The sequence below is a fragment of the Lagenorhynchus albirostris genome, chromosome 15, assembly GCF_949774975.1.
Source record: "Lagenorhynchus albirostris chromosome 15, mLagAlb1.1, whole genome shotgun sequence".
Lineage (NCBI taxonomy): Eukaryota > Metazoa > Chordata > Mammalia > Artiodactyla > Delphinidae > Lagenorhynchus > Lagenorhynchus albirostris.
In genome coordinates this window covers 21,752,718-21,767,366 of record NC_083109.1, presented here as the reverse complement: position 1 = coordinate 21,767,366, position 14,649 = coordinate 21,752,718, and the positions used below count along the sequence as shown (strand labels likewise).

Here is a 14,649-nt window from a genome sequence, read left to right as displayed (position 1 = left end):
CCAGTCAGGATCCTTGAAACCTTACCTAAGTCACTTCTTCCCAATGCCCTAACATCTTAACCAGCCCTGATTAGCACCCACCACTTGTAATTACTTTAAATTTGTGGGTGCGCTGTATCCCTTTACTTTTTGGTCATTTTCTGTGTTACTGTGACCTTCCCGGATAGACAGTCAGCTTCTTGGTGACTAAGACCAGGGCATCCCCTTACCTCCATTTTCATTCCTTTTCTGCCTTAACTCAATGCTTAGGAAGGTGTTCTTGCCACTAGGCACTTAGCAGGGTCCAGATCTGAACACTGTGCTTCATGTTACTCATTTCCACCTCAGAGGTGAATTAGACAGGATTCCTGCCCCCGGGGAGTCCATATTCTAGTAACTGGTAATTATGAGCAACTTACTTAACCTCTGTGTGCCTTGGATTCTAATTTGTACAGTGGGATTAATAATCCCTTCCCTGCTCTCTTTAAATTTGGTAATAAGGACCATATACATAATAACACTTTAAACTCTGCAGCATTATAGAAATGTGAAGTATTAACAGCAAATGCTTTTTGCATGAGTGAAAGTCAAGAGTAATTTTCCTTCCTGGGCCCCCAGCTTCTGAACACTTAGGAGTTCCGGAGCAGGAAGTTATGATTATGAGCAAATGAGAAACTAAAGAGGCCCTTCTACTTGTAAACTCCTTGGACGTCAGTCCAGTGCTCCATGACTACCTCATGAACGTTAGCACTATTACCAGATTACCAAGGAATTTGCTACTAAACAAAGCTATGAATTAGTGGTGGTGATTTACTGAGCAGTACAAGGCCTGGCAAATCTAGAACCCTCTATTGCCTCTCAGACAGAGGCCTTTGGGAGTGAGATGAAAAGTAGCCTTGTGTAGCTGCAGGCTGGCCCCCTGGGCAAATAAAGAAGCATGTTATCTGCATCTAAATAGTCTCTGAAGGATGCTGGTTGGAGATTGATGACCACAGTGGTAAGTCCTTCGAGTTTGGGAGAGTGGAAAGCAGGGTCCCAAGGGCTTCTGTCAGTGACAGGAGCCTGAGTTGGCAGAGGGAACCATGGCCATAAAACACTGACGGAATTAAGAAATGGATTGTCGTCATCAAAAGCATGTATTCAAGCACCTGTCTTCTTAGACCAGTCGCTAGTCGTGTAGAATGAGTCCCTCCTCCAGTTCTGACCCCTGAGAGATGACAGCCTAAAACGGAGATGTCTTTTTCCTTTCATTCACTGCATGGATGTTTACTGAGCTGGGGGTGTAAAGACAAAATTCAGTCCCCACTTTCACAGAGCTCACAGTTCACCCTCATGAAATAAAGGGAGTTATAGAAACAGGGAGCTGATGATAACTGAAATCAGTGTGAATATGACGTGCCAGAAGAGGTCGTGTCGTGGAGTGACCTGCAAGGGTGCTGTCAGGAATTTTGGAAAGGAGGAGTTTTTAGCTTTAAGGCTCTGTAGGAGAGGTAGCTTAAAAATAGCGTTGGCTTGAGAGATACCCCAGAATCCCTAGGAAGGAAGGCCCTAAAGTCCCTGAGTTGGGAAGAAGAGCCCTCTTGGCAAAGGTGGTGGTAATCCACTGGATGAGGGACTTTGGAGGTGGAGGGGAATGAAAATACTCTACAATGATTGTGATGGTGGTTACACAACTCTGACTATACTAATTGTATGGTATGTCAATTGTATCTCAATAAAGCTGTTTTTGTTTTTTTTAAAGAATCTACTAGAGAGGAATAGATCTGGGGACAGCAAGTCTGATAGGTCTGGGGTTACAAAAGTTTAGGAAAGAGACTCACATCACTCATTAGGACTTTGGCCTTGAGGGAGTATTGAACTTGTGGAATGAAATGGAAAGATGGGCAGCATTTTGCATCTAACAAAATGTAAGCCAAAAGGGACACACAGATTGGGTACCTGTGCCATCACCAAGATACCAAGACAGAATCGTAGAGAAAGCAGCTCTCTTCCCTAGGTTAACTTGATTTGGAAGGGAAGGAGAGTTAAGTATATCTGTAGAGAGGTTATTTATGGAGGCTGGAACGAAAGAATAAAGAATGAGTAGAAGCAGATGAATAGATTTGTGTCCCCATCAGCTTATTTTTTCAGGTTGAATATGTTGATGAGATCATTTTGGCCCTGAGTAACTGTATAGGAAAAATGGACTTTAATCTTGACTCCCTGGGCCAACAAGAGAACATAAGATACTTTAGAGTAATGGGAGAAGCAGGAGGCAAATCGAGGCAGAGTGGTTTTCTTTTGTTGTTGTAGTTGTAATTACTACTCTTCTGTGTATTATGGGTGGACTGGAAACCTATTCTTTCCTCCTTCACTCACTGTGTGGCTTTTATTCCCAAACGTTCATTCATTTCTAGGACATGGTCCGGCGTGGAGAAATCATAGACAATGACATTGAGGATGAGTTCTACCTCCGGCGCTTGGATGCAGGACTTTTTGTTCTCCAGCACATCTGCTACATCATGGCAGAGATCTGCAATGCCAACGTGCCCCAGGTAGGAGGGGGCTGCCCCTGGATGGGCCCTTCCTTCCCTGACTCCTTGCTTGCCACCTGCTTAGGTAGAATGGAGCGAATCACACTCTCCTTGAATTCCTTCACTCTATGTGGGCCCTCTCTTTTAGGGGGTGAGGTGAATACTTTCAATATGACGTATTCTGATGTCTACCAGGGCAAATGATGCTTTTTCTTTCTCTTTCCACTCTTCCCCTTCCTTATTAGATTCGCCAGAGGGTTCACCAAATCCTAAATATGCGTGGAAGCTCCATCAAAATTGTCAGGCACATCATCAAGGGTGAGTTGCACGTTGCTTGTGTCTGCGGCTCCAGGGAAATTAGACGATGCTTTCTGTCTCTGTCAATATCCCTGGAATTTGGTGCATAACATTCTCTGCACTGAAGGCTTAAGTGTGTTGTCCAGTTCAGTGTGTGTCCAGGTCATCTTGTCAGAATACCCAAGACTAACCTAGTTATTCTCTGCCTCTAACCCTCTAGTTCCAGAATTTTAAAAACACGTAACAAACAAGGAGCACTAGGTGTTGGAAATTTAAAAACAAAACAAAAAAACACCAAACAAGAAATAAACAAAAAAATCTAGTTCCAAGCTGCATGTAGTGGAAGGAAATTGCTTTCTTAGGGGAAAAAAACAAGGAACTAACAAGAACTACCTGGAATTAAGGCAGAAGGAAGTGAATCTGAGGCAGTGTGGTGTAGTAGAAAAAGCATGCCTGCTTTCCAGTGCTAGCGCTGCCTTCCGCCAGCTGTGTGAGCATGATCTAGAAGAAATTTTGCAAAGGTTCACAAGATACTTACATGATCCATCCAGTGTAGTGCCTGGCACACAGAAAGTGCTTGGGCGAATTTCCTTCACCTACCCCAACGGGTCTCTCAAATGCTGTTGTATCTTTGGCTGGGCCCGACTCAGCTGGAGTGGCTCCCAAGGGGCCTCCAGTCGGTGAGCATGCTCTCAATCAGCTCAGTGGTGCAGTTCCACCCTCGAGCCACTTAGCACAGACTAACACACATGGCGGCTAGAAGCCTATATTGGCTTTTATAGTACTGATAATGCCAGAGTTCAGAGAGAGAGTCGTGATGGACGTAACTGCAGGCACATCATCTCTCTCTCTCTGACCCTTGTCCTGCCCACTTCTAAGATGAGAGATTAGGCTAGATTTACTCAGAGGGTTTGCCTGTAAGTGGCTTATAACTCCTGTTACATGTGGGAGATGAAATGTGGAGATAAATGATACATATAATAAAGTGAAGAGAAGTTAAGAGCCATGGGCTCTGGGATCTGGCTCCTGAAACAGAATCCTGGCTCTGCTGTTTACTGTGATACCTTGGGCAAGGTATCCAACTGCTCTGGGACCTCATAGATTAGGTAAAAGGATTAAATGAGATGATATATGGAAAATATCTCAAGTTAATAAGTTCTTGGCAAATGTTAGCTATTATGAGTATTATGAACTATTATGATGATGATTATCATTAGCAGCATTATAAGTGAGGCACGGCTAAAGCCCCTTGGGAAGCCTTGTGGGAATAGTAACATTGAGCTGGGTCTTAGACATTCCAAAACAAAGGAACAGTGTGAGTGAAAGCATAGGACTGGAAATCACATGATCAGCACAGCCCTCCCAGGAGGGTGGGGATGGTAAATCCGTCGTGCCCATTTTGTAGATGGAGCCTTCAAGGCATTGGAATTTATTGTCTTCTCCCTCAGAAAGAGGAAAGGGGGAAATTGTTCATGAGCCTGGGCCTAGCATCTTCCACAGTGGCATCATGGGTGCTCCCTCTTTCTCAGTGTCACATTCACATGAGTTACTGCTCAGAGTGTCATGCCACCTCCTCCCTAATGTGCAGCTGTGGTGATTTGCAACCCCAGCCTTTAAATGGCATTTACTTTCAACGCCCACATGTTCAATTAGAACTTTTTATTACTCTCAGCTCTACTCCCCTGCATTTAGGCTTCTCCCTGCACCTCCATTCCTGGGATCAAAACAGTGATCTGAGAAAGGAAAAGTGTTTTTAACAGGTGCTGACACATAGTAGGTGGATGCTTTTCTTTCAGAGATCCTAACACATATACCTGAGGTTATTCAGGATTTCCAGTTGCTGTGAGCCAGGCTCTGTCTCCCTCAGATCCCAGTTTATTCCCCAAGTACCTGTTAAAGCACTGGGCGCATACTGGGTGCTGAACAGACATTTGTTGATTGTCTGGGCAGGTGAGCAGGTGAGCAGCCTGCACAGATGCTGCGTTCATTCCCACCACTCTTGTTCCTCTCCCCTGTTGCTTTCTTTTCCCGCTCTGTTCAGACTCTCAGATCCCTCCTCCCAGACCCAGGTCCGGCCCTTCAGCTCTCTCGCCATCACCCTTCACAGCCAATCCATTAGTAAAGCTGCCACGTCTGCCTCCAGTCTCCATCCTGAATCAATCCACTTCTCTCCATGTGTTATTTCCCATCATAGCACCCAGTTTATTTCCTTCCTAGCCCTTATCACAGTCTGTAATTACTTTTATTTATGTCTTTGTTTCCTTGGTTTGTGTGTCTCATACATTAAAATGTAAGCTCCGTGACGTAGGGACATTGGCTCGTTCTCTGTGTCTCCTCAGCACCTAGAGCAATGCCAGGCACATAATGGACATCCGGTGAATATTTTAAACATTGTTGAATTAAACCCTACTCTTGCATGAATTTAAATTGGCAAACGTTTACTGCGACTCTCCTCAGGGCTCGGCACAGTGCTAATACTGTGCTACTAAGGTGTCACACAGCACCTGCCCTCATGGAGCTTATAGTCTTCTGGGGAACATAGATGTAGAAATGACCAACCATAATCAAGCTAAGTGAAATACACACTCCAACAACTACTCAGCTGGCATTGCTGGGTGCCAAGCTCTGTATCCAGTACTAGAGATACAAGGAAGAATAAATAAGCAAGATCCCTATTCTTGAGGGTTCATGGTCTAGCTGGGAGAGACACTCAAAACTAACTATGATGTGCTAGGTGCTGTGTTAAAGTTGTGAACAGCGTTAAGGGAGTGATAAGGGGGCAGTAATGGAGGCACAGGCCATACCAAGGAATCCCAGGGGAGGAGCGGCTGGTCCCAGGACTGGGAATGGTGTCCCAGAGGGAAAGGCATGTCCCAGGCAGAAGGAGCAAACGTCCAACACAGGACATCAGTGGCCTTCATACGGACTCTGCCACATCAGTGGAGGCCAAGCAGGGGTGAGGGAGGCTGGAGCATTGGGTGGGATTGGGAGTATTGCTGGGCAAGTCTCTCGAGTTCTGTTGGGTACATGGTGAGTTTGGGTTACGGGTAGCTCCTGCATCCCTTTGTTGGCCAGCAGAGAGTAGACATTCTCATTGGGGCGGGAGAGGTGCTTGTTTGGACAATTTGAAGTCAGTAGTATGGAGGTGATATATAAAGCCAGGAGATTAGATGTCATTCATTGCCCAGGTCAAAGAAGTCCTCACAGGACGCTGACCACTGAAAACAAACAAAAGAAAGTGTTCTCTCCAGATGGAAGGTTAAGGTTATAATAAAGGGCTCACGCTGGCCCCAGGAAGCCCATCTGCCTGCGGTGTTGGGCGGTGGAGCTGTGCCACAGGCTGCCTCTCAGCAGCCCCTGAAAGTGGTGCAGTGAACAAGCTCCGAGCAGTGCTGGGGTTGCAAAGGGGTGAGGCTACCGCAGGGCTGGATAGGGGTGGCATCTGGGCTCTGTTCAGGCCCACCTCTTAAAAGCCTTCGCGCCCTCCCCCTCCTGCCTCCACCCTTCGTTCCATCACAATGCACGAAAAAACAAAGCCTCACAAAGAAAGCCAGCTCATCAGTCTGTCCTCTTTGATTTTAATTTTGTTTTTCAGTTTGGGTTGCTTCCTTTTTTTTTTTTTTTTAACGTGCTAATTAGATGCAAGCTTCTTTCTTTGATTTTATGTCCTATATATTTCCTAAGTTTTGCTGGCAGGATGACAGCTGATGTATCCCTTGAGGTCTCAGGAAAACGCTGATGAGGCAAGCCCAGCAGGGGACTCTTCCCGTTATATTTCAGTCCCCTTTCTCACGATCTTCCTCCCTCCTTTTCTGTTGGGGGTGCCAAGAGAGCTGGGGAAAATTGATGGCTCACTAAAGTCCCTTGGTTTGCAGACTGCTTACTCAGTGCTCCCAAAGTCCAGCTTTCCCTGAACTCGCAGCAGCTCTGGCCTAAGGCCTCTGGTGCCCGCCTAGGGGACGGTGGTCTCTGTGCCAGAGAAGGACCACGCGCTCTGAAAGGGCAGTGACGGTCGTCCTGGCTTTTCCCTTCTGGTGCCTGGCCCACGCCTGGCGCAGAGAAGGGGCTCAGCTAATGCTTATTGAGGGTACTGCTGAGGTGGTGCTTCAGGCTTCTTTGTGCTGTTCCAGAAATCCGGGACCAGTAGGTAGAGTGGTCTCTCCTGAGCACGTCCTCTGTGCCAGGCTTTTAATGTATGTTCTCTGGTTCTCACGACGGTCCTAAAAGCAGGATTACAGTCTCCATTTTGCAGATAAGGTAACCAAGACTTGTGGTTAAGGTTAAGGGATGTTACCCAAGTCACTATTAGTGCTGGAAACTGGATCCAGACTCAGTCGGTCTTCCATCTGGCAGAAAGGAGAGCTCTAACTGTACCAATTGGCTGATACACTCCTACTGCATTTTAAGAAAGAAAATTCAGGGCATCCACCTTTACAGAGTACCCACTGGCATCACAGGGCACTAGGTGGGCTCCTTAGATGAGTGAGACACTTAGGAGGCCCTGTCCCCAGGGCAATTCAGTGCCGTCACATGTGAAATAAATAAGCACAACACAAAGCAGATTGAAGTCAGTGCTAAGGTATGGAGTGAGACTCAAGAAAGCACAGTTAATTCTGCTGGAGATTAAAAAGGAGCTTGAAGATCCAGAGAGGCTGCACAGAGGAGGAGGTGCTTGGGGTGTTTTTTTTTAATTGTGCTAAAATATGCATAGGAGTCACCATTTTAACCATTGCAGCTATCACCACCCCCTGTCCATAGAACTTATTTTCATCCTGCAAAACCGAAACTCTGTACCCATGAAACACTTACTCCCCATTCCCTCCTCCCCCAGCCCCTGGCAGCCACCCTTGTATATTCCATTCCTGGGAGGTTGATGACTGTAAGTAGGGAGATGGCTTCCTGAAGCCCGTGAAGGACCTCCATATGCAGATGCAGATGTGCACTGAGTGGTCCTCTCCTTGGATATGGAGTAGGCACTGTGACCTGGGAGTACTTCTTCGTATAAATACTTGTGCCAGGGGTTAGCATGGAAGCCTCTGGTGAGTCTCCTGGATGTTTTAGTCACTGGTGAAAGTTGTTGGAAGATCAGGTGGTGCTGGGCTGTTTGGCAGAGGAAAGCTTAGAGGATTACTGACTCAAAACTCTTGTCACTGGTGGCGAAAAGACTGAGCCAAAGACTTCAGAACGCTTTCAGAGATTGGCTCCCGGCCCTTTGATTTGCTTGTGTTCTTTATGGCTTGAAGTCTTCTCTCAGAAGCTCATAAACACGTATTTCCATATTGATTTCAGCTCTTGGTAACCTGGGCTTTGCCTCTGTGATTTGAAAGCTGCAGAAGCTGATAGAGTTTCTCTTCCGGTGACACGTTGATGTGTGTGACTTGCACCAGGCCATGGCTGCTGTGGCCTCTAGGGTTGGGAGGCAGGAAGGGACCCCGGAGGGGCTGTTTAACCTTAGGCAGCTACTTGCCGTCTCCCTAAGCCACAGTGTCTATAAGATGAGGGTAATCTGCCTCAAAAGGTTGCTGTGGGAATTAGATGAGGTGCTGCAGGTAAAGTGCCTACATGTTGGCACGTAATAAGTGCCTGATAATGGTAGCTACCGTCACCGTTGTGATTCACATCCCAGCTCACGCAGGAATAAGCAGAGCTGAGAAGTACAGGCCAGCAAGAATTCTGGCTCTCTGTAACTTGGGGTAAGTTAGTAGATAACCGGTTTTTTGAGCCTTCCTTTACTCCTCTGTAAGAAACAAACCGAAAGTGAATACTGCCCCAAGGAAGGCTGAGGTTGAGATGCAGTTGGGGGCCTGGGACAGAATACTTGCTCAGTAAATGCAGGTTCCTTTCTTCCCTTCCTTGGCCTAATCCTTTCACCAGTGCTGGCAGGAAAGCCCATGGACCAGCACCCAGGCCATACTCCTCAGGGCCTGGTGGGGTTGGAAGGGGTAGGTGGTGCTTTTTCAAGCAGCTGAAAGGTCTGTGGGAAAATGGTCTATAGGGATGTGACCCTGTTAGCGCTGTAAGCAAAGGGTAAGTTTCCTTCTCCTCCTCCTTTAAGTAGGTTTCCTTTTAATCAGATCCCTGATGAAGCTTATATCCCCAGTTGCAGCCCCAGCACAACATCCTCCTCCTAGAGAAGTGACATTAGTCCCTCCACACTCATCCTTGTTGTTAAGGACTCTCTGTTAGACCTCAAGGATTTTACTTTCCCAGTTTCTATTTTGTGATTATTTCTATGTCTTCAAGCGTTTTCAGTGTAAAAATATTGGCGTTCCTCTTCTCCCCACTCACCCTTCCTCCTGCACTTTTTCAAGGGTGAGTGTTTAAGGCTTAAGGTCCAGGGATCTGAACCAGGCTTGTGAGCGCTGGTCCCAGTCTCCGTCCTCAGAGACAGTCCTTCCCCATCCGCCAGCCCGGGTGTCCCTCCCTCTTCCTCTTACCAAAAACAAAACAGCTTGCATTCCATGTCTGAATAGTAATCCTGCTGTCTAAAGTTTGCTTTGATATTTATGCGTTCAGCACTGCTGCCTGTTTTTGATCTCCATCAAAGCCTTTATTGTAAGAGCATTTGAAAATGCTCGGGAAGTCGAGAAGGGAGTCTATGTGTACACCGTCTTTCTCACTCTCCAGCCCGACTCACGCTCTTCCTGTCTCCCCTCTCCCTCTCCCCTACCCTGAAGTTCTCCCTTCATCTAGCGTCTCTCTTTTTCCTGCATTCTCTCCCTTTCTTACACACACACACACACACACACACACACACACACACACACGCACGTGCGCGCGCGTGCGCACAGAGCAAAGAGGACTCTTTCCCGAGACCTCTGGGAGGAATCTGTTCAATATTTATAAACTGCTGCAGCAGCTTTAATAACCAGAGGAAGCTGGCACCACCAAGGTTTGCTCCAAATAGGATTCTACTCTGGAAACAAAGAATGAGTTGGGGTAGGGGGTAGAGGGTGAGAGGTGAGGTACACACTGTTGGTACCAGCTGCCACGGCCAGTGGGAGAGCACCCGGTGGGCCTGGCCCTGTGGCTGGCTTGCTGCGGGACCCTGGCCGGTCACCTGTCCATCCAGTTGCAGTACATTTCTGAGAGGCCTGCCAGCCCTGACACTCAGTGACCTGGCATGAGGGAGCATGGCCCCAGCAGCCCACTCCACATCTGTTCTGGCTGCTGAGGCCCCTTCACTCCAGGACATTCTCTCCAGAGCCTTACCTTTTTTTTTTTTTTTAACATCTTTATTGGAGTATAATTGCTTTACAATGGTGTGTTAGTTTCTGCTTTATAACAAAGTGAATCAGCTATACATATACATATATCCGCATATCTCCTCCCTCTTGCGTCTCCCTCTCACCCTCCCTATCCCACCCCTCTAGGTGGTCACAAAGCGCTGAAGAGCCTTACCTTTCGTGAGGACGTTGTAGCCAGACGCCCTGCCACGGCTGGGCTGCTTTGGAGATTTTTTCCCCAAAGGATGGGGAACAGGCAGGGTAAGATAACTGCCTAGGTAAGAGGATGCCACTTTGGGGACCGGCTCCCCAGCCCCACCCCCATGGCTTTTGACGTGCCTTTTTCACTTCTGACACATGTTCTTGGTTTGAATATCAGTTCCACTACCATCCTAGACTTGGGCAGGTTGCTTCAGTTCTCTAATATGCCTCAGTTTCCTCATCTCTAAACAGAGATGGTGCTCTTTGCCTTATAGGATTGCTGCAAAGATTATATGAGACAATATAGATAAATGTCTGGCACGTAAACAGTGTTCACCACATGTGAGGTCCCATTCCACTCTGTATAGAATAGCCCCTCTTCCAGATCCTACTAACTTCCTTCACAGCCCATCTCCAGAGAGCAGGTAATCTGACTGTTTCCTCCTTCCCCGCATGTGGAGCAACAGAGGAGACATGTCCATTGGGTGGGTGCTCTGTGTACAGCGGTGGCATGTGTTTTTCTAAGGCCTTTGGAGGGGTGATTCAGCAGGGGATTGATACAAACTTTGGGCCTCTATTCTGCGCATCCCTAGAAAGAGATTAGGTCCCTCCAGGGAGGTTGGCTTTACTTGGAAAAAAATCACTGCCCCAAAGGATCAGACTGTTTCTCCACTTCCCTCTCTCCTGGGTCTGAGAATACATTAGGAGAACAAAGTGTTAGTTCAGTCCATTAAGACTCTTGCTTTCAGACCATGCCTCTGAGGGTATTAAATGCTATAATGGTCATTTCTCTCTCTCCTGGGGCAGCGACTAGATCATTCACATGTGAGTAAGAGATACCACTTACATACAGCCCCTAGCCTTCTCCCGCAGCCCAGTTTCTGTTCTCCCATCACCCCAGCCCTCCCTTTAAGGAGACTTAATAGAAGGGATCACAGCCGTTTGCTGTTGGAGGTGATGGATGGGCCTAACAGAAGAGGATGATCTCCAGGGGGAGACACACAACTGGCACATGTCTGAATCCCAAGTCCCGTTTTCCGGCACATGTCCAAAGTAATAAAGAGGATGGAGGAAAAATGAAGAAGTGGCAGGGGCAAGGTATTTCTCCATCATGGTGGGGGATGGGAGGTAGGGGAGGGTTTGCAGTCTTTCTTCCCTTTCCCCACTCTTTGTCTGATTTGGATGAGCAGATGTTTTATTATGCAGAAGCCTCTTGCGAGAGAGTTTTCTGTTGTTCCATTTCAGGCCACCCCAGGCAGGGAGCTGGGGGCAGACCCGCAGGCACTCATTCCTGAGCCACTGCTTTGAGAGCTTATTCACAGCACCAGACTGGTAGTTGGCTCTCAGCCAAGCTCTGCTGGGAATTTAGCTGAAAGTAAGGCGAAAGCCCCTACCTTCATGAAGCTGTCAGTCTAGAGGGAGAGAGGGGACAAGTAGAAGATGATCTAGAAGTCAGGCCTGCGGTGGAGACAGAGGCCTGAGGACAGGAACAGGAGTCAGAGGTGAGCGGGCGGGGCTTTGCGGAGAAGGTGTCCTTGAAGGATGTGTGGTGTTTCCCCGAGAGAGATGTTGCTGGCCTGAGCAAAGCAGGCTCAGGGAGGGAGCTAGCGTATCTTGAACATCTGTTATTATAGGCTCTTTACATGCATTTGCTGAGGGGGAGACCACGCAAGGCCACCTAGGATTGTGAGTCAGAGTCAGGATACAAACACAGCCCACAGTGTTGCACCATCTCCTGTCTGAGGGCGGGGGCAGGGCACGGTCAGCGCACAGAGGATTTGGCTCTCCGTCCCCCGTCCCCGTCCACGGTGCTCTGGGAGCCACCACAGGAAACCCAGGGCCCCCCTCACCACACAGGCCCTGCACTCTCATCCCTAAGCTCCACACATCGTTTCTGTGCCATATCGCACCCCTTCCCGCCTCCTAAAACCAGCTGACCACATAATCTGGGGGGGCCAGGACACTTTTGAGAATAAAATGGAGGTGTGTTAAGTACTCTGTTGGGATAACAGGGGAAACGGGACCATATGTTTACCCACCTTACAACTCTTTGATTATGTTCTGTCATCAACATCATGTCCTGTATTCCCATCCTCTTTAGGCGTATTTCCTTTGTCTTCCTGCTCTAACTAAAACTGTCTCTACCGGGGATGGGTCCTCTCAAGTGATACCTACTTTCTGCCACATGCCTTTTACCACTGGAGACGGAGGAGGGGCCTTCCACGCTCCTCCTGGGCGTCTCTAGACCATTCTTTCTCCCTCCCTCTTTCCAAAAAACACCCATTTGTTTCAATCTCATGTCAGTGGACTGTACCCCAGCCCCCCCCTTCGTGGTGCAGACACCTGTTCCCCTTATTCCCTGGAGGAATTCCAAGCTCCCTGTCACCCTCTCCACTACCCTGTCGTATTTCTTAGCAACTTCACTATCCACATCTCTTTCTCTCACGCCCCATTTCCAGTCTCTCAGTAAATCCTGCTGGATCCACCTTCAGAATACATCTAAAATCTGAAGACTTCTCACCTCTACCATGACCTCCTTGGATCAAACCACCAGTCAAATCACATCTCCTTCCTTCTGCCCTTGCCACCTTAAGGGTGTCTTCCACACAGCAGCTAGAGTGAGCTGGCTAAAGTCAAATCATGTCATTCCTCTGCTTAAAACGCTCTTATAACTTCTCATCTCAGGGGAAAGTCCAAAGTCCTTACGGTGGCCCGACACGACCTGTGCCCCGCCCCTCCCCGGCTCTGAGCTCCTTGCTCACCGCAGAGGGTCCAGGCATGCTCCCCTCTCAGCCCCTGCTCTGCTTGCCCCTCTGCCACTCGCTCCCAGATATTCCCCCACACACCTGCTTCAGGTCTTTAATCAAATCCCCCATCTCTGAGGCCTTCTGACAGCCACCCTATATATTTTATTTACCTTTCGGTTTGTCTCCCCCACTAGAAAGTAGGCTCCACAAGTGCAGAGATTTTCACCTGTCCTGTTTTGATCAGGACTTTATCCCCGTTGCCTCAGATAGTGGTTCTCAAATGTGAGCAGCATGAGCACCGCCTGGAGGGCTTGTTCACAGACTGCTGGGCCCCGTCCTCAGGGCTTCCTAATAAGTAGGTCTGAATTGGACCCAACTCTACATTTCTTTTTTTTTGGCTGCGCCACGCAGCTTGTGAGATCTTAGTTCCCCGACCAGGGATTGAACCCAGGCCCCGGCAGTGAAAGTGCCAAGTTCTCACCACTGCACCGCCAGGGAAGTCCCCAGATGTGCATTTCTAACAAGTTCCTGCGTGATGTTGCTGCTGTTGGTTGGGGTTCCCGCTCTGAGAACCACTGGGTCTGGGCAGCACCTGCCCATAATAGCATCCACTGTGTGTGTTAAGTGAAGAAAGGCTGCAGCTAGGAGGGGAATGCAGGCAGGGACAGGGGAGTTGGGCCCTTTCCCCCGTGGGCCTTGAATGCAAGACCAAGGAGTTTGCACACAACTGCCACCGTGGCTGCCACTGGAGGCATTAGAGCAGCACACACCCCACGGGAGCTGGGGTTCAGGGAGAGGCATGATGTGACCCGGCCACGAAGGACCCCACGCCTCAGATTCATGCCTAACCCTGCCTTTGTCTCCCCAGAGTATGCGGAGAACATCGGGGATGGCCGGAGCCCGGAGTTCCGGGACAGCGAGCAGAAGCGCATCCTGGGCTTGCTGGAGAACTTCTAGCGGCCCCTGGCCCTGGGCAGCAGGGACTCTCTCTGGGCCTCCCCCAGAAACAGTTTTTACGGAGCTCGATGTGACTTTTGGACAAATAAAAGCTAGTTTTGGTATTCCTGGGCTGGTGTTCTCTGTACCTTCTAACCTTTACCCAACACCTTTCCCAGCAGTGCTCACGGAACGCGTCTGAGGAAGCTTAGTGGTTGGCCTCCCCCTTCCAGTGAGGAAACTGAGGCTCTGAGAGCAGATGAGTGATAAAGTGGCCACTGTGGCTGCCCTGGGGGTTGCGGTGAGGCTGCCCATCTGCAGCTGGGAAGGGGAAGGCATGGACTGGGGACCTCTCTGGGGCTTCCAGCCCTGACACGAAGAGCCTGGCGTGTAACACGAGGTACATGGCTCGTGCAGAAGCACCCTAGGGAGGGCTTCCTGGCACTGCAAGGCCGCCCGCAGAGCACACAGTCCTCAGAGCAGCGGTCTGAACCCCGGGCACATGTCCGAGTCACTCTGGTTGGAAGGGGGCTTAAAAATACATATCAGTGTTGAGCCCTGCCCCAGAATGATGAAATCGGAATGTCCAGTGAGGCCCAGGCCCTGGAACTGTCCTAAGCGCCCAGGTGGTTCCTAGCGTCAGGGTGAGAGCTACCACTTTAGAGCAGACAGGGCGTCCAAATCCAGCTGCATTGTTAACCAGCTGTGGCGGTTTGGATAAGTGACTTCACCTTCTTGAACCTCACTTCC

The 14,649-nt window shown here is 48.9% G+C and overlaps 1 protein-coding gene across 1 annotated transcript in view; it reads left to right on the top strand.

The window, feature by feature from the left end:
* Positions 1-14,024, top strand: part of CTNNBL1 (catenin beta like 1) — a 170,303-nt gene extending 156,279 nt beyond the window's left edge. Inside the window, exons 14-16 of the mRNA XM_060123028.1 lie at positions 2,376-2,513; positions 2,738-2,810; positions 13,832-14,024. Of these exons, the coding sequence (XP_059979011.1) occupies positions 2,376-2,513; positions 2,738-2,810; positions 13,832-13,920 (300 nt within the window). The 3' untranslated portion in view covers positions 13,921-14,024. The remainder of the gene's footprint in view (positions 1-2,375; positions 2,514-2,737; positions 2,811-13,831) is intronic.
* The last annotated feature ends 625 nt before the right edge of the window (positions 14,025-14,649 follow it).